The sequence below is a fragment of the Phocoena phocoena genome, chromosome 3 (assembly GCF_963924675.1).
Source record: "Phocoena phocoena chromosome 3, mPhoPho1.1, whole genome shotgun sequence".
NCBI classification, from domain to species: Eukaryota; Metazoa; Chordata; class Mammalia; order Artiodactyla; family Phocoenidae; genus Phocoena; species Phocoena phocoena.
The window spans coordinates 61,857,706-61,882,388 of NC_089221.1; the positions used below are offsets into that span (position 1 = coordinate 61,857,706).

The following is a 24,683-nucleotide window of genomic DNA, read 5'->3' on the forward strand; positions in this document are numbered from 1 at the left end:
AGAGGAATCTACATAGCAAACCTACTTATTAGCCCTTACCATACAATAGTTACCCCCCAAATATTTACCTTCTCACAATCTGCCAGAAACTCAGTCCTTTTCCTTTGTATTATCCCTTCTCTACAAATCTATTGTTCTTTTGTTAAGATGCTATATAAGGCCAAGTGCTAACCATCCTTTCGAGTTATTACTGAATATTCCTCTGTTTTTGTGTTAATAAACTTGTGTAGTTTCTTTCTTGTTAATCTGTCTTTTGTCTAATTTACAGGGTCCCAACCAGAGTATTTAGGAGGGTAGAGAAAAAAGTTTCTCCTCCCCTACACCAACAGTTCCACTTGTAGGAATTTATTCTACAGATATACCTGCACATTTGCAAAACTAAACACATACAGGAAAACTCACTGAGGTATCTTTCAGAATAAAATACTGGAACAATATAGAGGTTCATCAATAGAAAACTGGGTTTTAAAAATTATGTTATGTCCATACAGAATACTCTAAAAGAAATTGAGGTTGCTCTATATATCCTAATATGAAAGAACAAAAAATGCAATGTGCAAAAACAGTGTCTACAGAGTATATTACTGTATGGTCACGCCACTCAAGGTGGCTGTTCTCTTGTTCTCTGTACATCCCCTGCTTGACCAGTGCCTGCTTCACCTACACCCTACTCACTGGACTGACCTTCCCGTATACTTGCCCCAGGGCCCAGCCAGTGATTGTTCTTATCAAAGGGGCAGTGAGGGGCACGCACCTCTGCTAGTTTCCCTGGTAAATGATAAGCCAACCTGACATCAATTCCCCCTGTAACTGGCAATCACCCCCTACCCCACCTCTGGTGAAGACCACCACCATGTCCTGCCCGCCATCTGCGACACACAGTGCGGTGTCATTCCAGGACCCTGCTTCAGACACGTAAGATTCCCTCTATCCATTAAACCACTGATGTCTCTGTTGCTGACTCCAGGCTCTTTCTTCGGTCTTGAAACTGGGCAAATACAGGCCTTGCAGGCCTGCAGGGTGCAGCCCAACAACTCCCATCTGTTTTTTGTTTTTAAAGACATATATGTAAATACTTGTGCATGTACAGAATATCTCTAGAAGGATACACACACACACAAATGAGTAATGATGTTGACTTTGAGAGGGAAAAACTGGGTGGCTAGTGGATAGGGGTGGCAGACTCATGTTTTACTGTGTATCTATCTTTTGGTAACTCTGGAATTTTGTGCCATGTCTATACTGAAAATAGTTCAAAAGACTGTTTAAATATATTAAAGAGAGATGAAGGATACGATACTGTTTCTGTTCTCAAGGAACTTGAAATGTCACAGAGTGTAAATTCATTCATTTAGTAATATTTACCAAGAGTCCTTTTTTATACCAGGCCTCTGGGGGATATATCCCTGCCTTCATGGAGCTTACTTCCTAGAGGAGAGTTATGTACAATATTATGGTGGCCAGAGAAAGAGAGTATAGTCCAAGTAAAGCAATAATAAGAGAGCAGACTTCTGACAATCTCAATTTTCACATCACTATTCAGAAGTAAAAACAGTCTAGGTTCCCCTAAAATAGATTAGCAGTAGCAAAAAGAACAGTGACAGACGTAAGTACAAGTTACTAGAAGCAGGAACACAAAGAGATACATTAATGGCTGACAATATTACCTGAAAGCAAGAGACAGAAAAAATTTAAGGTAAACACGAAACCAAGCTATCACAATATAATTCAAGCATTCTCCAATTAGGGACTCAGTTACACTGCAAAGATGTTAATTATAGTCAAGTTTTTAGGATCTCAATAGGCATGTTTTCCATGGGAAAATGCTATACATACTTGGTGTTAAGCTTCATAAACCATCCCACAAAAGGTTATTTAACACTATTAAGTATGTGCATGAAATACTTTCTACAGGATATGTATACTATGGATTACTATGCTTCTAGCAAGGAAAAAAAACAGAACGGATGCCAAGAGGTGGCGCAGTGGTTGAGAGTCCACCTGCCAATGCAGGGGACACTGGTTCGAGCCCTGGTCCGGGAAGATTCCAACTAAGTTCATGCGCCACAACTACTGAGCCTGCGCTCTAGAGCCCGCGAGCCACAACTACTGAAGCCCGCGCACCCTAGAGCCCGTACTCCACAACAAAAGAAGCCACGGCAATCAGAAGCTGTGCACTGCAACGAAGAGTAGCCCCCACTCGCCACAATTAGAGAAAGCCTGCACGCAGCAACAAAGACCCAACGCGGCCAAAAATTAATTAATTAATTAATTTAAAAAGAATGCCTCCTAAATGACTGCAGGCCTTGCAACAGAAGTGGTGACTCTTCTACGGAGGGACTGGAACAGAAGCAGGGACAGAGTCTGTGGCAACAAATGGTTGGGATTAAGGCACGATAGGTTCATCTTTCCTTTCCTCCTTCTCTTTCTTCCACACCACCCCCATCCCCAATCAAAGAACAGCACTGAATAGGATAAGAGTGGAGAGGTGATGGGGAGGGTTAAAGAAAGACAGCATTCTTCCTTACTTCTGATACAGAGGATCAGATCTCAATAGGACACTGAAATGGAGAGGAAAAGAGGGGGTAAAAGTTAAGCCGAAAGCAACAGAATTTACAAAAATCAAACAAAAAACAGAGAGAGAGACAGAAAGAAAGGAAGGAAATCCCTAGCCAGTTCAGTAAAGGAAATCACTCCTTACATTATACATAGGTACACATCTAAATCAGGGATTCGAGAAATGGTATCAGTTAGTACTCAATTATAAGTAACACAATTTCAATTCAAGGGATTTAAACAGTACAGGGAGTTTTTGGCTCATGCAACTAAAATCCAGGGGAGGATCTGCTTCAGGGTTGCCTGATCCAGCAGACATATGAAATTTCTTTTTGTCTCTTCATTCTGTCACCCACAGTGCAAGCTTCATCTCAAGGCCAGATTCCCTAGTGCCAAAAGAAAGCTACAGCCACAATCAATTACATGGAAGAAAGCACATCTGTCCCAGAATTCTAAGCAAGAGTTCTGAAGTGTACTTTGCTTAGATCAGCCTAAATCACCCTGAATCAATTCCTGTAACCAGGAAATGGAATCTGATTGGCTAGATTCACTCAGAGGACCATTCCTAAAGCTAGAAGTGGAGCAGTTTCCCTCAAAGAACATGAGCTATGTGCGTGTGGTAAAAAACGGTGGACACTGGAATGAAAATACAGGTATACATCAAGAGAAGAAAAAATAGATACTGAAGAGGCAGCCACAGTGTTCACCCCAAGATGTTCAAAATGAAGATTCAGAGTCATTGCAAAATATTATGTACAGTATTGCCCATTCAAAAGACAGAAAATCTTTAGAATCATTCTTCTTACAAACAAAAGCCAAATTGGCTCATGAGACTACTTCTACTAGTACTAGAAATGCTAGTTTAAAAAGAGTAATATAAATACAGAAAATAAAAGTATCTATTTGAGACCTATATACTTTCTAATACCAATAGAAAATACAAAAGATGATATAAATAAATAAAAATTAAACATCTCACCCTTGGTTGGGGAGGACAGGTAAAGAAGACTGAAAGTATGTATGTCTGCTAGATTTTTAAACCTATGGCAGTAATAATTACAAAAGATATGGTACCAGATTAAAAATTATCAACAATAAATTAAAATCTTTCTCTAGAAATGCTGTACCAAACTTAAGAACTTAAGGTATCATGAATGAGAATTAACAGAAATCATTATCTCAAAAAGATTCTGTACTCCTATGTTCACTGCAGCATTATTCACAATAGCTAAGACATGGAAACAACCTCAGTGTCCACTGACAGATGAATGGATAAATAAATGTGGCTTAAAACATAAATGTAAGTCTAAGAGAGGAGGTCTTTTGCCCATTTTTCTTTAGGTCTTCTGTCCAGTTTTTGATTGGACTGGTTTTTTTTGTTATTGAGTTGTATGAGCTGTTTGTCTATTTTGGAAATTAAGCCCTTGTTGGTCACATCATTTGCAAATATTTTCTCCCAAGCCATAGGCTGTCTTCATTTTGTTGATGGTTCCCTTTGCTATGCAAAAGCTTATAAGTTTGATTAGGTACCATTTGTTTATTTTTGCTTTTATTTCTATTGCCTTGGGAGACTGACCTAAGAATACATTGCTACGATTTATGTCAGAGAATGTTTTGCCTGTGTTTCGTCTAGGACTTTCATGGTGTCATGCCTTATACTTAAGTCCTTAAGCCACTTTGAGTTTATTTTTGTGTATGGTGTGAGGGTGTGTTCTAACTTCACTGATTTACATGCAGCTGTCCAACTTTCCCAACACCACTTGTTGAAGAGACTGTCTTTTCCCTATTGTATATTCTTGCCTCCTTTGTTGAAGATTAATTGACCATAGGTGTGTGGGTTTACTTCTGGGCTCTCTATTCTGTTCCATTGATACATATGGCTGTTTCTGTGCCAATATCATGCTGTTTTGATTACTGTAGCTTTGCAGTATTGCCTGAAGTCTGAGAGGGTTATGTCTCCAGCTTTGTTATTTTTCCTCAGGATTACTTTGGCAATTCTGGGTCTTTTATGGTTCCATATAAATTTTAGGATTATTTGTTCTAGTTCTGTGAAAAAAGTTGTCAGAAATTCGATAGAAATCACATTAAATCTGTAAATTGATTTGGGTAGTATCACCATTTTAACAATGTTAATTCTTCCAATCCAAGAACATGAGATATCTTTCCATTTCTTTGAATTATCTTCCATTTCCTCCATATTAATGTTTTATACTTCTCAGCATATAAGTTTTTCACCTCCTTGGTCTGGTTTATTCCTGAGTATAAAAAAAAATGTGTACACAGACACACACATACCTACACCTACACACCTACATACCCACACACACACACACACCCACACACACTGGAGTATTATTCAGCCACAAAAAAAAGAAGGAACTGCTATTTGGGCCAACATGGACAAACTTTGAGGGCATTACGCTAAGTGAAATAAGTCAGACAGAGAAAGACAAATACTGTATGATCTCACTTATATGTGGACTCTAAAAAAACCACACTCATAGTTTTGGTTTGGTTTAGTTTGGTTGCCAGAGTTGAGAGATAGAATTGGGGAGAATTGGGTGAAGGTGACCAAATGGTACAAGCTTCCAGTTATAACATAAATAAGTACTGGGGATGTAATGTACAGCATGGTAACTGTAGTTAACAATACTATATTGTATATTTGAAAGTTGCTAAGAAAGTAGATCTTTAAAGTTCTCATCAGAAGAAAAAGACTGTAACTACGTGAAGTGATGTTAACTAAACTTATTGTGGTAATCATTTTGCTATATATATATATTGCAAACCATTATGTTGTAAACTTTGAATAAATATAATGTTATATGTCAATTATATCTCAATAAAACTGGAAAAAATTAAAGAATTAACATAACATGGAAAAGAATCATTTAGAAATATTGTTGGTCTTCTTTGGCCTCAGCGCCTGAGCAACCCAGAACCAAAATGGTTTTCAGCACCCACTATACAGACTGCTGTCTGCAGACCTCCTCTCTCAGCTCCCAAGCATGTAGCATTGAATGCACAGTCCTGGAAATGGATAGGGTTGCCCTTTCCAAGGGAAGCCCCCTTCCCACCAGGTAAAAACCCTGGGCTGCCTGAGGGATGTACATTATTCTACACAAGGAGGAAGGAAGTGATTAAGCATGTGGTTGTGGGACTGGAGCCTCACATCCCCTTTACACTCTTTATCTGTGGGGATGCTTATATTAAAAGATAATCAGGACTTCGCTGGTGATTTGGGAAACACCAAATCAGGTATAAGGTAACCACACCTCTCCAGCATTCATTATTTGTAGACGTTTTGACGATGGCCATTCTGACTGATACGAGGTTGCACCTCATTGATTTGCATTTCTCTAATAATTGGCGATGTGGAGCATCTTTTCATGTGCCTGTTGACCATCTGTATGCCTTCTTTGGAGAAATGTCTGTTAAGGTCTTCTGCCCATTTTTGATTGGGTTGTTTGTTCTTTTGTTGTTGAGTTGTACGAGTTGTTTGTATATTTTGGAAATTAAGCCCTTGTCAGTCGCATCCCTTGCAAAGATTTTCTCACAGTCTGTAGGCTGTCTTTTCATTTTGTTCTTGATTTCCTTTGCTGTGCAAACGCTCGTAAGTTTGATAAAGTCCAATTTGTTTATTTTTGATTTTATTTATTTTGCCTTGGGAGACTGATCTAAGAAAGTATTGCTACAATTTATTTCAGAGAATGTTTTGCCTACGTTCTCTTCTAAGAGTTTTATGGTGTCATGCCTTATATTTAAATCTTTAAGCCATTTTGATTTTATTTTGTGTATGGTGTGAGGGAGTGTTCTAATTTACATGTGGCTATCCAGCTTTCCTAACGCCACTTGCTGAAGAGACCTCTTTTCTCCATTGTATAGTCTTGCCTCCTTTGTTGAAGATTAATTGACTGTAGGTAATGGGTTTATTTCTGGGATCTCTATTCTGTTCCACTGATCCATGTCTGTTTTTGTTCCAGTACCACACTGTTTTGATTACTGTAGCTTTGCAGTATTGTCTGAAGTCTGGAAGGATTATGCCTCCAGCTTTGTTCTTTTTCCTCAGGATTACTTTGGCAATTCTGGGTCTTTTGTGGTCCCATATAAATTTCAAAGTAAACAAAAAAAAACCTTTAAAATCATGTCAAATAAATAAATAAATAAAATACCTAGGAATCAACCTGACCAAGGAGGTGAAGGACTTATACACTGAGAACTATAAAACACTGAGAACTACAGAACACTGATAAAGGAAATTAAAGATGGTTCAAAGAAATGGAAAGATATTCCATGCTCTTGGATTGGCAGAATTAGTATTGTTAAAATAGCCATACTACCCAAAGCAATCTACAGATTTAATGTGATCCTTATCAAATCACCCAGGACATTTTCCACAGAACTAGAACAAATAATCCTAAAATTTTTATGGTCACCTATTTTTAAAAGTTAGTAGCAATATTCATTTCAGCGATGGAGGAAAAAACTGATTACGGGAAAGTGCAGTGTAGTCTGATGAACCAAGTAATGTTTGGGGAAATTTTTCCATAAAGGTATCTTTAAAAATAGTTTCAGCACTTATAGGGGTTTCACCTCTGGGAAAATATACATGTGAAATACTTTATTCACTAATAATATAAATAAGGTGTTAGAGTGATTCTTCTGTTAGAATTACCTAAAAACAATTCAAAAATCTGTCTCCTTTTTTGACATAACCTGAGTCACTGCTAGTCACCCCAACTTAAATTCTACATTCCAACCAACAAAACATCTTGCTGATGTCACCTGGATCTCAACTCTATCCTCAACTCCCATCCAGTCATTCAACAATGCTGAGCACCTAGTATATACTAGACAGTATGCTAAATGTACAAACATGGAGAAAACAGTTTTGCACTTCCAGAAGCTCAAAGAGGTGTACAATACTTCTAAAAGTATGATTAGAAGAACATCTATAATAGAATTATGCAAAGGCATTGTAAAACGTACAAATTCTTGGATCCTGCCCCACACTTACAGAATTAGAATCTTAGGGGGTAAAGCCTGAGTAAATGTGTTTTTTAAAAGTTCCCACGTTAAAATTAAAAATTAATTAAATGTACCCAAGTTAATTCTTTTACATAATAATGTTTGAGAATTATTGTTATAGTACAGTAGTTCTCAAACTCTTTGGTCTCAGAATACTTTTAAAAATTACTGAGAGCCTATGATTCTGATTGGCACTAATTCCAACATATGAGTTTTTTCCCCCCACACCAAGCGATTCTCTGACACCAGTTAGGTGTCCTACAATTTAATCTACTTAAACACTATCTACTTAAAGACAGTACCAGATTCCACGGATTAAGGACTCAGTCCCACAAGACGCACCCACTTTGGATGCCAATCAGAAGCCCAGGTTGTTACCTATGCTTCTGACCAACTGGCTATAAATCAGAGGTTCCCAGGAACCACTCCCTGACTTGGATTAATTTGCTAAAGCAGCTCAAAGAACTCAGAAAACCAGTTTACCCACTGGTTTACGGGTTTATTACAAAGGATATTAATCAACAGACAGATGTACAGGACTGGGTCCCAAACACAGGAGCTTCTGTCCCTGTGGAGTTTGGAGCTCAACATGGTGGTATGGATGTGTTCTGGTTCACCAATCTGGAATCTTGTCCTTTTGGGATTTTATGAAGGTTTCATCAGAGTGGCAGGATTGATTAAATCACTGGCCATCAGTGACTGATTCAACCTCACGGCACTTTCCTCTCCCCAGAGGTCAGGAGATGGGACTAAAAGTTCCAACTTTTTAATCATGGTTGGTTACCCTGGCAACAGCCCCCATCCTTAGGTTACCCAGGTGCTTTCCAAAATTGTCTAATTAACATAAGACAACTTCACTACTCTCATCATCGAGGAAATTTCAAGGGTTTTAGGAGCTCTCTGTCAGGAATGGGGAGGAAGACGAAATATATATCTCTTACTATAAATTACAATACCACAGGACCTCAAAGAACTTTTGGTTATGTGAATTATATACATTAATATTTATTGTATTAGAAATTACAACTGGGAAATCACAAAAATATTTTAATTAAAAATGTAGTATTTGTTAATTCACTTAAAAACAACAAAATAGGGGCTTCCCTGGTGGCGCAGTGGTTGAGAGTGCACCTGCCGATGCAGGGCACACGGCTTCATGCCCCGGTCCGGGAAGATCCCACATGCCGCGGAGTGGCTGGGCCCGTGAGCCATGGCCGCTGAGCCTGTGCGTCCGGAGCCTGTGCTCCGCAACAGGAGAGGCCACAACAGTGAGAGGCCCGCATACCGCAAAAAAAAAAAAAGAAAACCAACAAAATAAATGTACATGTTAACAAAAATAACCTATTTTATGAAAAATAACTATATTTTCCAAAACAAAAGAATGGCAATTCTTCACATTTTTGCAAATCTTTTAAATGTCTAGATTAACAGAAGCATCTGGATTCTTATATCTCCTTCTTCATTCAATCTGTTACAATATCACATATCATTAGTCTTTGGAAAACTCCACTATACAATTCTGTGCAAATGAAAGTGAAAAAGGCAAACAACATCTCAGTATTACTATGAAAATAACTTTGACCTTGCAAACACCCTGAAAGGGTGTCAGAGACCCCCAGGGTCCCCTGGACCATACTTTGGAAACCAACGGTCTAATGAAAGGAACAGATTACAGTTAATCCCCCCTTATCTGAGGTTTCAGTTACCCACAGTCAACTGCAGTCCGAAAATATCAAATGGAAAATTCCAGAAATAAACAGTAAGTTTTAAATTGCATGCACGTTCTGAGTACTGTGGTGAAATCTCATACTGTACTGCTTTGTCCCACCCAGGATGTGAATCATCCACACTGTATACACTACCCACTCGTTAGTACAGGAAAAAACATAGTAGATACAGAGTTTGGTACGATCTGCAGTTTCAGGCATCTACTGCAAGTTTTTGAACATATCCTCCATGGATAAGAGAAGGCTACTATACAAAGTTCTTTGAGAACACAGAGGAGGGAGACAGACAGGAAACTTCTGCAGAGGTGGTGACATCTCCTGAGACTTGAGCCCAAATCCTTACACACTAGGTAGGCCCTGTAGGATCTATATCTTCTCCCTCCTACTTTTCAAGGTGTCTCCTACCCCTCCTCCTCTTTCTCACTTGGTTGCTCCTCCTCAAACTGGCCAATCTTTCTCTCTTCTTCAAGCCTCTGTATCTACTGTTCTTTTGTCTGAAAGGCTCTTCCCCCATACAGTCCATGGCTCTTCTTGGCCATACCTGGCCATCATGAAGATTAAGGACAGCTATACCCTTGTATACCTGTAATCCATTCAGGGCCCATTCCTTAGAAAATTCTGCCTTATACTAACTGTTATATATGTGCACTAGAAGCCATATTTAACAAAGTACATGGTAGCATCATTTGTAAAAGTGGAAAAAAATAAAACTAAATATCCATCAACATGAGAATGAAACAAAACACTAGTAAATTCATGCAACAGAATGAATTAGAGCTGAATGTTTCAACATGAATAAATCTCGAGAACAGTAATATGCACAAAAAGTAGGCTAAAGAAAGATTCCTACAATATGACACTACTTATAGTTTTTAAATTTTAAATTAATCTATATTTTGATAGGTAATACACAATTCAAAATTATAAGAATTTCCTCCCATCCCTGTCCTAGTTATACAGTTTCTCTCCCAGGGACAACCAACGTGACCAGTTTCCTATGTATCCTTCCAGATATATTTTATGTTACACAAAAATATAAGTGTTTTTAAGTGTGCAGAATACTTTAATATGGTTCATGTATATCTACATATAAAATAGAAGTTTAAAAATATGTGTGGAAATGATAAAGACCAAATTCAGAATAATAATTACTAACAGGCAAAGAAGAAAAGGAACAAACTCAGAAAGGGGCACTTCAAATGTACCTGTATTGTTTCATTTCAGGTTTATTGTGTTTTCTCTAGACTTTTTTCATACATGAAATAAATTTTTTCCTTCATAAAATAGATGAAAAGGATCAGATTTGAGAAAATAATCCGTTTGGTGTCAGACGGAGTTTGAAACCAGAGCATACTAAGGACATAAATTCAATACTTTAAAATGAGTCTAAAGCTCAAGAGAAAGCTGGAGACTGGGGATTTATATAAAGAGATACTTGCAGTTCTAAGAATAAATATTTAGATATATTCACCCTATATAACAGAGCACAAGTTCCTTAAGGACTGGGCCCAAAACTCTGCCATATTACGTTCCCCTGAAATATCACCTACTGCCCATAATGAGATTTCAATTTACCTATATCCTTACTATTTTTCTTAGGTTTCAAAAATAACATCCTGGTATGGGTGAGCCTATTTATGTAAGTAACTTAACAATAGGCAGTTACACCACACACACAAAGACACACACACACACACACACACACACACACACACGTCTATTAAATTAGAATCAAAGGGAGACAGTGTTCTGGTTAGTTCTAGGTAAACTACAAAGCCTTATTTATTTTTTTAATTAATTAATTCATTCATTCATTTTTGGCTGCATTGGGTTTTCCTTGCTGCATGTAGGCTTTCTCTAGCTGCAGCAAGTGGGGGCTACTCTTCACTGTGGTGTACAGGCTTCTCATTGCAATGGCTTCTCTTATTGCAGAGCAGGGGCTTTAGGCACGTGAGCTTCAGTAGTTGTGGCACGCGGGCTCAGTAGCTGTGGCTCACGGGCTCTAGAACGCAGGCTCAGTAGCTGTGGAGCAGGGGCTCAGCTGCTCCGCAGCATGTGGGATCTTCCCAGACCAGTGCTCAAACCCGTGTCCCCTGAACTGGCAGGCGGATTCTTAACCACTGCGCCACCAGGGAAGTCCCTCAAAACCATTCTTAGATTGAACTTATTAATAATTAAGAATGTTTCTAGGGCTTCCTCAGTGGCGCAGTGGTTAAGAGTCTGCCTGCCAATGCAGGGGACATGGGTTTGAGTGCTGGTCTGGGAATATCCCACATGCCGCGGAGCAACTGAGCCCCTGCTCCACAGCTACTGAGCCTGCGCTCTAGAGCCCGCGAGCCACAGCTACTGAGCCTGTGTGCCTACAGCCCATGCTCTGCAACAAGAGAAGCCACCACAATGAGAAGCCTGCGCACCGCAAGGAAGAGTAGCCCCCAGTCACTGCAACTAGAGAAAGCCCGCGTGTGACAACGAAGACCCAATGCAGCCAAAAATAAAGTTATAAAAAAGTTTAAAATGTTTCTACAATAGACTAGTTTCCTTTCTAGGTAAGAAAAAAATCCTGCGAAACTGTTAACTTTTAAAGAAATCCCTGATATAAATATATTTTCTTATCTTTCATTTCTCCAATAAAAATACTATCCTGACAAAAGTCTTTGAGGACTGTGATTACTTGCAGCCGTTTTATTGCTCTTTTTTTTTTATAAATGTATTTATTTTATTTCACTTCATTTATTTTTGGCTGTGTTGGGTCTTCATTGCTGTGCACAGGCTTTCTCTAGTTGCAGCAAGCCGGGGCTACTCTTTGTCGTGATGCGCAGGCTTCTCATGTTGCAGTGCACGGGCTCTAGGCATGCGGGCTTCAGTAGTCACAGCACGTGGGCTCAGTAGTTGTGGCTCATGGGCTTAGTTGCTCCATTGCATGTGGGATCTTCCCAGACCAGGGCTTGAACCCATGTCCCCTGCACTGGCAGGCAGATTCTTAACCACTGCACCGCCAGGGAAGCCCTTTATTGCTCTTCTGTAGTTTAACTGGAGTATTCAGCAACCCCTCTCCTTTCAAAGTCTCTCACTTTTAGTGATAAAAGCAAACTTCAATTATAGGAGGGGGAACAGACTCTTGAGCTGTTCCCCCTCATATAACTGACCTCTTTTCTGGTTTTCTCCATTCCTCAACTCAATTAGCAAATATGTATTAAATGCCTGTTTTGTTATAAGCAATGTATTATACACCATTCCTCTGGTCCCTAAAAAGATGAGAAGAACTGCTTGGCCTTAACAAAACTTTGTATATCTTACATAGTGCAAAGTCCTTAGAACTTAACATCCTAGGTTTGAGATGAAAATTACTGTACTAGTAACCTAAGTTGAATTACACTTCAGTAGAATTACAGGTCTTCAAAAGCTTCATAGAGTACAGACATATTTCAGGTAACGGATGCACATTAAAAGCATGTCATTTTAGTACTGTTCAGAAGCTGAGGATCATTTAGTGAAAAAATAGATGCCTACTTGTTTATAGACAAATAAACCCTGAGTTAAAGCATATGTATACACATAAGGCTCCATAAAATATTTCTTTAGCACAGGTGAAAGGATATCAACAACAAAGAGGGAACTCAATTAAAAACAAAATATTAAGGAGAATTTGAAAATAATTATAATCTAGCATTAGCATTGTAGGGATGTCTTCTGACAGTTTTGGTGAATCATTTATAGATTTTAGAATAAGGGCTCTTAAACACTCACTCACTTGACTACTCTTCCCTACGATAAACTTTATGGAAGTGCAGTAAGAGGGAAACTGGCCTTGACACATTGTTTTCTCTACGTCTGCGTCTCTATTCTCACCCTGCAAATAGGTTCATCTGTACCATATGTCTAGATTCCACACATATGCATTAATATACGATATGTTTTTTTCTTTCTGGCTTACTTCACTCTGTATGACAGACTCTAAGTCCATCCACATCTCTACAAAGGACCCAATTTTGTTCCTTTTTATGGCTGAGTAATATTCCACTATATATATGTACCACATCTTCTTTATCCATTCACCTGTCATTGGACATTTATGTTGCTTCCATGTCCTGGCTATTGTAAATAGTGCTGCAATGAACACTGGGGTACATGTGACTTTTTGAATTATGGTTTTCTCAGGTTATATGCTGGGTCATATGGTACTTCTATTTTTACTTTTTTAAGGAAACACCATTCTGTTCTCCACAGTGGATTTATCAATTTACATTCCCACTAATAGTGCAAGAGGGTTCCCTTTTCTCCACACCCTCTCCAGCATTTATTGTTTGTAGATTTTTTGATGATGGCCATTATCTCAGCAAGATCTTTTCTGACCCACCTCCTAGAATAATGAAAATAAAAACAAAAATAAGCAAATGGAACCTAATTAAACTTAAAAGCTTCTGTACAGCAAAGGAAACCATAAACAAGATGAAAAGACAACCCTCAGAATGGGAGAAAATATTTGTAAATGAAGCAACAGACAAAGGATTAATCTCCAAAATATACAAACAGCTCAGGCAGCTCAATATCAAAAAAACAAACAACCCAAATCAAAAAATGGGCGAAAGATACAGTATTTTTTAAGGTGTTAAAAATACAGGGTCACTGATATAAACAGAGATATTTTGCTGGGGCTTCAAAGCAGGGAATCAACATCTCAACAATTTAAAGAAAAATGGGTCTTCCCTGGTGGCGCAGTGGTTGAGAGTCTGCCTGCCGATGCAGGGGACACGGGTTCGTGCCCTGGTACGGGAAGATCCCACGTGCCGCAGAGCGGCTGGGCCCGTGAGCCATGGCCGATGAGCCTGTGCGTCCGGAGCCTGTGCTCTGCAACGGGAGAGGCCACAATAGTGAGAGGCCCACGTACAAAAAAAAAAAAAAGACAGCAAGGGACTTCCCTGGTGGTTCAGTGGTTAAGACTCTGCGCTTCCAATGCAGGGTACATGGGTTCAATCCCTGGTCGGGGAACTAAGATCCCATGTGCCGTGTGGCACGACCAAAAAAAAAAAAGTTTAAAAGAAAGCAAGTTCCAGGGTCTCTCCTGGAGAGACTACACTGTTTATACTTCTACAGAATGATCACGATGATAATAATGACAGCAGTTAACATATACTGAACGTACATATCAGGCATTTGGGCTTAGTGCTTTAAATGATTACCTTACAATTCTCTGAACAACAGTACAAGAAAGATAATATCATTAACCCATTTTCCAGCTAAGAAAACTCGGGCTTTTAAAGGTTAAATAACTTGCTCAGGGTCACCTATGTAGTAAGTGGAGCCTGGGATTCCATCTGTTTAATTCCAACTGCAGCAATGACTATACTATTATGCTGTCACATCATAATCGATTCAGTAGCTCCCTACTGCTTTTCAGGTCAAAAATCCTTATAGAGTAAGGCTTCATCCATGCCTTTGTTCACTGGAAAGACTTCTGTTGAGCATTTATTATATGTCAACACCATACCAGGTGCTTCAAAGATAGAGGTTCTGAGTGAGGCTGCTAAATAAGTGATCTTTGGATTAGTCATTGTTATTTTAAAATGAGCTCTATTTGGGCACATTAAACAGAATCACAGTTGGAATTATGTTCTTGTATAATTGTATTATTGGAAATGGAATGTTGGAATAGGAAGACCACACATCTAAGCACTTATATCCTAAATAGTTCTGGACTACTATTTTTTTAAATATCTTTATTGGAGTATAACTGCTTTACAATGGTGTGTTAGTTTCTGCTTTATAACAAAGTGAATCAGTTATACATACACATATGTTCCCATATCTCTTCCCTCTTGCGTCTCCCTCCTTCCCACCCTCCCTATCCCAACCCTCTAGGTGGTCACAAACCACCTAGCTGATCTCCCTGTGCTATACGGCTACTTCCCACTAGCTATCTATTTTACGTTTGGTAGTGTATATATGTTCCTGCCACTCTCTCACTTTGTCACAGCTTACCCTTCCCCCTCCCCATATCCTCAAGTCCATGCTCTAGTAGGTCTGTGTGGACTACTATTTTTAACAAAATTTTCCAACCTGGCTTACTACAAATTTTTTAAATTTTCTATCAAAAAAAAAATGCAATGAAAACACAGAACACACCTACATGCACACACAGAGGTCGAAAGATCTTTCATTTCCACATTCAACTTGCAGAATAATACAGGTTGTGCTGGGACAACCATGGTCATGAGTGGCCTTAGCTTTCCTCCTTTCCAGCTTAAAGAGACATCTGGTTGCCAGCTGTGTAGCTCCTACGAGTCAATGCTTGCCAAGTAGTTGGCAGAAGGTGGGGAAGAGCTGACCACCTGCAATCCATTTTGACAGTGACTCTGACCATCACTTTGGAGAACTGGATACATTACAGACATTCCAAAAGGAGTTGGCTAAATTTCAAGGTAGGAAGTTGGCCATTTTGGCTGAACTTACTTTAACTCACATCAAAGTACTATGATGTGGAAGAAGAGGAGAATACACGAAAAGGTACAAAGCTACTAAAGCTTACAAGAATAATTTACAAGGCTATGTCCCTAACCTCTCCCAGACACTGTCCACCATATTTCTATCTATAATTACTTTAAAAAGGGGAAGCGTATATACAACTACAGCTAAACAGGTAAAACTATATCTCCATGTCTATGTAAGTACATGTGTCATTCATATTTTTCACTTTTATGTCAGTATAAAATATATAATTCGCATAATATACATAATGTACATCACTATAACATGTATTATATATATAAATATGTTTGTCACTATAACATATTATATATATAAATATATATAACTGTGGCGATTTTACTTACCTTTTATGTTTTTTTTATGCCTGCTGCACAATATATATGTTATATATATCATACACAGTTGTATATTAGAGGTATGGGTATAAACAAACTTAGGAAGATGCCACAGTTTGGAAAAGGTGCTTGCTTTATTTTTAAAAAAAAAAAAAATCAATACAATTTCCCCACAGATCCATGATGTAAAATTCTATAATCAAGCCTTGTAGATTTGTAATTATGGTATGTCAGCTACATTTAAACAAGAGTGTTAAAAGATTGTTAAAGTTAAACTAACACAATTGCAGTGTGAATTGTCCTAGTCTCATTCTAATCTACTGGTGTCACTTCCATTTAATCAGAGGAAAACTATGGGCCAATGTCAGTGCTATTTCCAATGCCCTAACATTCTTTGTTCACATTGGATTTTAAGCCATTACCAATTTAAAATGGTTATAAAAAGATATATTTCAGAAAGCATTTTTAATGAATTAATTCACTCACCAGTGGACATTTTTAGCAGGCTTTATTGAAAATAAGTTGGCTTTAAAGTTATTAAATAACCTTTTATGTTAAATGAATGAAAACATTTTGTTCTTGCAGAGGAATTTCTTGAATTTATCATAAATACAGCTTAAGAAGAGAAAAACCCTTATTTTATAAACAGAAATCATACTTGGAAACTTATGGTAGACATATGTCATTTAGCTGAAATAACATATCAGCATTTAAAACATCAAGGCTATTTTTTTCTTCTGCTTTAGTGAAAAATGGGGGAAAGACAGTATCTTCAAAAAATGGTATTGAGAAAACTGGACAGCTGCTACTTTCTCATACCATATACAAAAATGAACTCACTATGGATTAAAGACTTAAAATACCTGAAACCATAAAACTTCTAGAAGAAAAAATAGGCACTACGCTCTTTGATGTCAGTCTTAGCAAGATCTTTTTGGATTTGTCACCTTGGGCAAGGGAAACAAAAACAAACAAATGGAACTAATCAAAGTAAACACCTTTTGCACAACAAAGCAAAACTATCAACAAAATGAAAAGGTCACCTACTCAACAGAAGGTATTTGCAAACATATATCTGATAAGGAGTTAATATCCAAAATACACAAAAAACTCTCATAACTCAAGATCAAAAACACAAACAACCTGATTAAAAAACAGGCAGAGTACCTGAATAGACATTTTTCCAAAGAAGATATACATATGGCCAACAGGCACAGGAAAAGATGCTCAACATTACTCATCATCAGGGAAATGCTAATTAAAACTACAATGAGATATCACCTCACACCTGTCAGAATGGCTAGTAGCAAAAAGAAAACAAATAACAGGGCTTCCCTGGTGGCACAGTGGTTAAGAATCTGCTCCGGGAAGATCCCACATGCCGCGAAGCAACTAAGCCCATGCACCACAACTACTGAGCCTGTGCTCTAGAGCCCACGAGCCACAACTACTGAGCCCACGCGCTGCATCTACTGAAGCCGGCACGCTCTAGAGCCTGTGCTCGGCAACAAGAGAAGCCCGCGCGCTGCAACGAAGAGTAGCCCCCGCTCACCGCAACTAGAGAAAGCCTGCGCATAGCAACGAAGATCCAACACAGCCAAAAATAATAAATATAAATAAAATTTAAAAAAGAAAACAAATGTTGGTGAGGGTGTGGAGAAAAAGGAACCCTTGTGTACTGCTGGTGGGAATGTAAATTGGTGCAGCCACTATAGGAAACAGTATGGAGATTCCTCAAAAAATTAAAAATAAAACTACTATACAATCCAGCAATTCCACTCTTGAGTATTTATCCGAAGAAAACTAAAATACTAATTCAAAAAGATATATGTACTCCGATGTTCTCTGCAGCACTTATAATAGCCAAGATAGGGAAGAAACCTAAGTGCCCATGAACAGATGAATAAAGAAAATGTGATTGATATATATATTTATAATTACTTATACATACACACACAATGGAATATTACTCAGCCATAAAGAAGAATGAAATCTTGTCATTTGTGAATACATGGATGGACTTAGAGGGCATTATCCTAAGTGAAATAAATCAGACAGAGAAAAACAAATACTATGTGATTTTACTTATATGTGGGATCTAAAAAGCAAATGAACAAACATAACTAGACAGAAACAGAATCATAGAGAGAACAAACAGGTGGTTGCCAAAGGGGAGGCATGTGGGGGGAAGAGAGAAATAGGTGAGGGAGATTAAGAGGTACAAACTTCCAGTTACAAAATAAATGAGTCACAGGTATGAAAGGTACAATGTGAATATAGTCAATAATTATGTAACATCTTTGTATGGTGACAGATGGTAACTAGACTTATCGTGGTGTTCATTTTGAAATACAGAAATGTCAAATTACTATGTTGTATATCAGGAACTACCACAGCGTTGTAGGTCAATTATACTTCAAAAACAAAAAAAACTCATAGAAAAAAAGATCAGATTTGTGGTTACCAAAGGTGGGGGGGGGGGAGAAGGGGAATTGGATAAAAATAGTCAAAAAGGTACAAACTTCCAGTTATAAGGTAAATAAGTACTACTAGGTATGTAATGAACAACATGATAAATATAATTAACACTGTATGTTATCATGAAAGTTGTAAGAGTAAATTCTGAGCTCTGATCACAAGGAAAAAATATTTTTCTATTTCTTTAATTTTGTATCTATATGAGATGATAAATGTTCACTAAACTTACTGTGGTAATAATTTCATGATGTATATAAGTCAAATCATTATGTTGTATACCTTAAACTTATACAGTTGCTGTATGTCAATTATATCTCAATAAAACCAGAAGAAAAAAAAATCAATGCTGTATCTTCTACTTTAGAGAAAAGTATTTTCTAAATCACCAATAATTTAATACAGGAAAAAAAGCTTCTCTGGCAAAACTTCATATTTACAGGATGCATTTAAGTTTTAAGTAAAGTACAACATTCAATTCACAGTTGTACTATCAGCAAATAGTCTCCAAATAATCACAGCACACACAAAACAGTGCTATGTTAGCTACTTATGTAAGTACTAATACGAATCACCCTGGTTTGCTTGGGACTTTCCCAACTTTAGGACTGTAGGTTCCACATCCTGGAAACCCTTCTGTCCCAGGTAAACCCAGACAACTAATGTCAGTGAGACACTGGGGGGTGGGAGGTGGGGGAGATTTACAGTTCTGCACTGGAGAAGAAGAAATTTGGAGTCATATCTGGTAACTCCTTGCTAGGGCTGCCAGATTAGCTGTGCCCAGTCACATATAAGTAGGTCTAGCAATCTGGAACATGGATTCAAATTTTTATTTTTTTTTTTCACACACACACACACACTTTATTTATTTATTTATTTACATTGAAGTATAGTTGACTTATAGTGTTGTGTTAGTTTCAGGTGCACAGCAAAGTGATTCAGATATACATATACATATATATGTTCTTTTTCAGATTCTTTTCCATTATATGTGATTATAAGATATTGAATATAGCTCCCTGTGCTATACAGTAGGCCCTTGTGTTTATCTATTTTATATATAGTAGTGTGTATATGTTAATCCCAAACTCCTAATATAAGCCCTTAAATTATCAAGGATGAACAAAAAGGAGGCTGTGATTATTTCAACAGAAAACTCGAGTAAATCTGACCTTGCTTAATACTGTTTGGCACTGATCATTCAATTAATCTCAGTAAACTTAGGTCAGGTGGCTATTCCATGCCAGGCACTGAAGACAGAGCAGTGAACAAGACAGTTTCGTCACTGATGTCACTCCCAGTCTCAAGGGAAGATAAGAAGATAAAAATATTCCACTGATGTTGGTGTAATTTGGTAAAGGATATTCAGTCTCATTTGTTAAATATTTGTCGAACATCAAATCTTTAAAAACAGCCTGCAAGACCCAAACCTACCAACTAATACCCATTAACAAGGAGTCACATGTGAACACAGGCTGCTGCTTGAAGAAACTTCGTATATTACCCAGCCCCTAGTGCACACATATCTCTAATTCACAGCCAGAATTAGCCCTAGAAAAACAATCCCATTGCAGGGGAGGAGATATTTGACAAGTCCTACGAGTCAGGAACTCAGTACCAAGTCAGACTCATGGCTGTCTAACTCTCACCTTACAAGCCATTCCTAGTAACTGGACTCTCCTGTTTCTAGGGGTCTAACCTCTCTCTTGAAATCTATTTCAGGAAATCAGATCCTTTGCCTTTGTTACCATGTGAAATAACAAAGTTTCTCTAGGACTAGAGCACTGTGAGGCTTCTGCCTATTTCCTTAGGGTCTAAAACCACCATTTTGCCAACATGCTGAAATGCGCATCTTCCACTCATTGTTTGATCTCTCAGTTGCCAAATACCACCTTTTATTTATTGCCTGTTTCCATACTCCAGTAATATTCCATCTGCCTGTCCACATTTCTTCCTAAAACCCACTACAGGGAACTTTCAGATCACCTGAAGTATTTTAGCAGATTTGATTTGATTAGACACTAAACTCTAAGAATCTACCCTCCCAAGCACACAGCCTACCCAAACTGAACTCTAGGACTAACTCCTAGAATATATTTCTAAATGGTTCTGAACTAATGGAAAGAAAACTGAAGGAATTCTGGGCTTGAATGACTTTAAATCTCTTTTTCCAAATAAAAGTTGTTACTTCTGAAGATAAATGAGGTGATGGGAAATGAACATCTTGACTAGAAAAAAGGTGCTGAGAACAGAAACTGAATTTTAGACCACTGCTTTAAGAAACCAATGCACAGAATGCCGTTCACAAAACCAAGAACATGTCTGAATCATGAAACTAACTGAGAAGTCTTTGAAACTAAATTTGGAGGAGAAAAAATGCATACCTTTTTATTATAAAAAATGTTTAATATATATAGAGAAGAATATAATGAAGATCCATGACCATTCATCCCCAACAATTATTAACGTGTTGCCACATCTGCCTCATCTATTTTTTTCCTTTGCTGAAGTATAATGTAGAATTTTAAAAAAAACAGGATACTAAGGCAGAAGATGGAAGGAGTCACAGTAAAATAATTTTCAGGAGAATGTCACAGGAGAATAGGGAACAATATTTATGGATTTAGAGAGTTATCTACCAAGGCAAAATATGAGTAATAAGCAGCTAAAATAGAAATTTTAGGTTTTTTAAAAACCATATCTCATTTCAGCACATATGGGAAAGCTCTACACCAAAATGTCAACAGAAAAGCCATGAAAAAAATGTACAGTAGGCATTTCCATTAATTTATAAGCAATTTGAGATATTATGAAGTAAATTATGAGGGGATTTCATAAAAATGATAAATTTACTTATGTATGAAGAATCAAAATTAGTGTGATAATGCTCTATTATTGAAATAAAATGAAAACAAAACTTTATTTCCAAGCAGTTTCCATAAGTACTTAAGAATTTTTGAAAGCCTGAAAACTTAAATTATTATCTAAATGAGTGTGTCTTCCCACAAATAACAAATGCTGGTGAGGATGTGGAGAAAAGGGAACCCCTGTACACTGCTGGTGGGAATGTAAATTGGTGCAGCCACTATGGGAAACAGCATCGAGGTTCCTCAAAAAACTAAAAACAGAACCACCATATGATCCGGCAATTCCACTCCTGGGTATTTATCTGAAGAAAATGAAACCACTATTTCGAAAAGATACATGCACCCCCATGTTCACAGCAGCATTATTTACAATAGCAAAGCTATGGAAGCAACCTAAGCGTCATTCAACTGATGAATGGATAGAGAAGATGTGATATACGTACACACGCACACACACACACACATATACACACGACAGAATACTACTCAGCCATAAAAAAGAATGGAATTCTGCCATTTGCGACAACATGGATGGACCTACAGGGTATTATGCTTAGTGAAGTAAGTCACACAGAGAAAGACAAACACTATATGTTATCACTAATATGTGGAATCTAAAAAATAAAACACACAAATGAATATAACATATCAGAAACTGACTTACAGATATAGAGAGCAAACTAGTAGTTACCAGTGGGGAGAGGGAAGGGAATGGGGTAGAATAGGGGTAGGGGATTAAGAAGTACAAACTACTACATATAAAATAAATAAGCTACAAGAATATATTGTACAGTACAGGGAATACAGCCAATATTTTATAATAACTTAATGGAGAATAATTAATAAAAAATTTTGAATCACTGTTATACACCTGAAACTAATATTGTAAATCAACTATACTCAATAAAAGAGTCATTTCTCATGACTTTTAAAGCACTCTTCATTATACCCTGGTACTTCTGCCAAACAGATTTATGAAAATGACATAACCAAAGTAAGTCTAACAAAAGTGAAAACAGAACTTGGGGGTAATAGGGCAAATTATATTTTCAATTACACATCTCAACTCCCCTTCTATTATCACACATTTTAAAAAATACTCTTCTGGGGGGCACTGTAGCTTAAAACAAAAGGTTGTAGATCAGAAACCCTAGTGCTTTTCCCTGCTCTGCCACTAACTAGCACAGTGACCCCGGACAAGTTTACTTTTCCTATTTTAACTTCATTAAACCTCAGTTTCTCACCTGTAAAATGGGAATACAAACCATAGTATTAGTTAACATTTACTAGTACTTACCACATACTGTTAAACAGAACAGCATTTTTTGGAACAACTGCATGAGGCGGGTACTTACTCCATTTTACAAACCAGGAAACTGAGGCACGGTGCAATGTAATATATTCAACAATACATAATATATGTTAGAATCAGGACTGGAACCCAAGCAGTCTCACTTCAGAAAAGGCTGTACATTTCACTACTACTCATCCTATCTCCTTACCGCCTTAACAATAATGACAGCTTCTGGAAAGCACAGTGCAATGCTGTGCTAAGCCGCGGAGGCAATATCTTAAAAAGTGTTTATTCTCCCCTTTGCCTTGTCCTTCCTCTGGTGAACATATCAACACAGGGAGGAAAGGTGGGCAGAGGAAGAAGCGAGAGAACTAGGATTAGACATGTTTACTGCCAAATAACCTACTTCTTCAGAAGGCTGTTCATCTTTTCTCTTGGAATGCCTCATCAAAAAGTTTCATCTTTTGGGGTCTGAACAATAAAGGCCTAATAGGCACTCCACAGCGGTGAGAATGACGGCGAATTACAGGACTGGCCTACACAGGATAGTTACTTGAACAGCACCCCACAAGCTCCGGGGCGAGCCTCGGGGAAGCTAGCCGGGGAGTGAGGCCACAGAAGTTTGTCGAGTGTGCTGGAAGTTCACGCCGCAGTTCTTCAGACTGCGAGTCCCGCCTGCCATGTTAGATGACAGGGCGCCCGCAAGGTCCCATTTCTAATGAGGGCCGGGCTCGCAGCGACCCCCTAAACTTCACAACGGCCTCGCGCGTCCACGTGAGCGTAGGTAATGGACCGGAAGCGCCCCCCACCAGCCAGGTTCCGCAGGGAGACCCGGGCAGCGCACTCGGAGATACGACCCCAGCCCACCCCGCCCTCGAGAGCCGGGCCGCCGCCCCTCTGCCTCCCCGACTGCGGGCGCCGGAGGGGTGGGGCCGCCGCGACCTTCACCGCTCCGCGTCTAGGTTTTGGAGGGGGCAGGCGCGGAGAGGGAGTGCCCCGGTCCGGTGACTTGGGCACCTGCGCGCCCCCTCCGTTCCCGCCTCGTCCCCACCGGCCGCGGCGCCCCAGCTGAGGCCTGGAGTCCGGGGCCCAGCTCGGGCCTGCGCTCCGCCCGGCCTCTCGGGCCGCCACGGGGCGAGGAAGAGGAGACGGCGGCAGCTGCGCCGCTCCTGGCTCCTTACCGCTTCACCACGCCAGTTTTGATCTTGATCTGCCTCACGCGAGGATCGGCCATGGTCCCTCGAGCGCCGCGGGAATGAGTGGCGGAGAGCCGGGGTAACCGTTGAGGGAGACTAAGCGAAGGAAGCGGGTCTGTTGGCGTAGCCGGCGCGCCGCCTGGCGCGGGCCGGCGCGCATGCGCACACTCCGGCGCGGCCCCGGAGCCACGCTGGCGCTGCTGCCACACCCGCTGGGCGTGGCCCAGGGTCGCGAGCCAAGGGCGGGTCACCACTCACCCACCTCCACCGAGTTTCCCGCTCGCAGAACCTGGCTTGTCTATCTCAAGTAGCCCTCCTTTTTATTCTTGAACAGCCCTCCTTTTAGTGTGAATACAAGTTACACTTTTCCTGGTCTCCACAGCCTGGGCGTTTGGGGAAACTTGTGTCTCCCCGGATAGACTGGTTTGGCCATGACATTGCTTTGCGAGATTATCCGCTGAAAGGACGGAGTGACCTAAAAATTGAAGATATTTTCGGTGTCATTATCTTATGTCAAATGGGGTAAAATGATGCAGGTTTAAAGAAATAAACTACCGTCATGCACGCAGTTAAGAAAATCCTTACCCTCCACCTCAGACCTCTGCAAACAATGTTTGTAGATAAATGCACCTAACAAAAAAAACGACTATAGGACTTATTCAAAAATCATTACCTCGAGTAAATCTTAAATATCCAACTTACAAAAATTGTGTGGCATA

General features: G+C 39.0%; 1 protein-coding gene across 2 annotated transcripts in view; it reads right to left on the reverse strand.

Annotated features, from left to right (window-relative positions):
- The window catches only part of TBCA (tubulin folding cofactor A), a 102,044-nt gene extending 77,967 nt beyond the window's left edge, over positions 1-24,077 (reverse strand). The window contains exon 1 of one of the 2 annotated variants that reach the window (XM_065874936.1): positions 23,950-24,077. In XM_065874936.1, coding sequence (XP_065731008.1) covers positions 23,950-24,002 — 53 coding nt within the window. In that variant the 5' untranslated portion in view covers positions 24,003-24,077. The remainder of the gene's footprint in view (positions 1-23,949) is intronic. The other variant, XM_065874937.1, reaches the window with a different exon arrangement.
- Between the last annotated feature and the right edge of the window lie 606 nt (positions 24,078-24,683).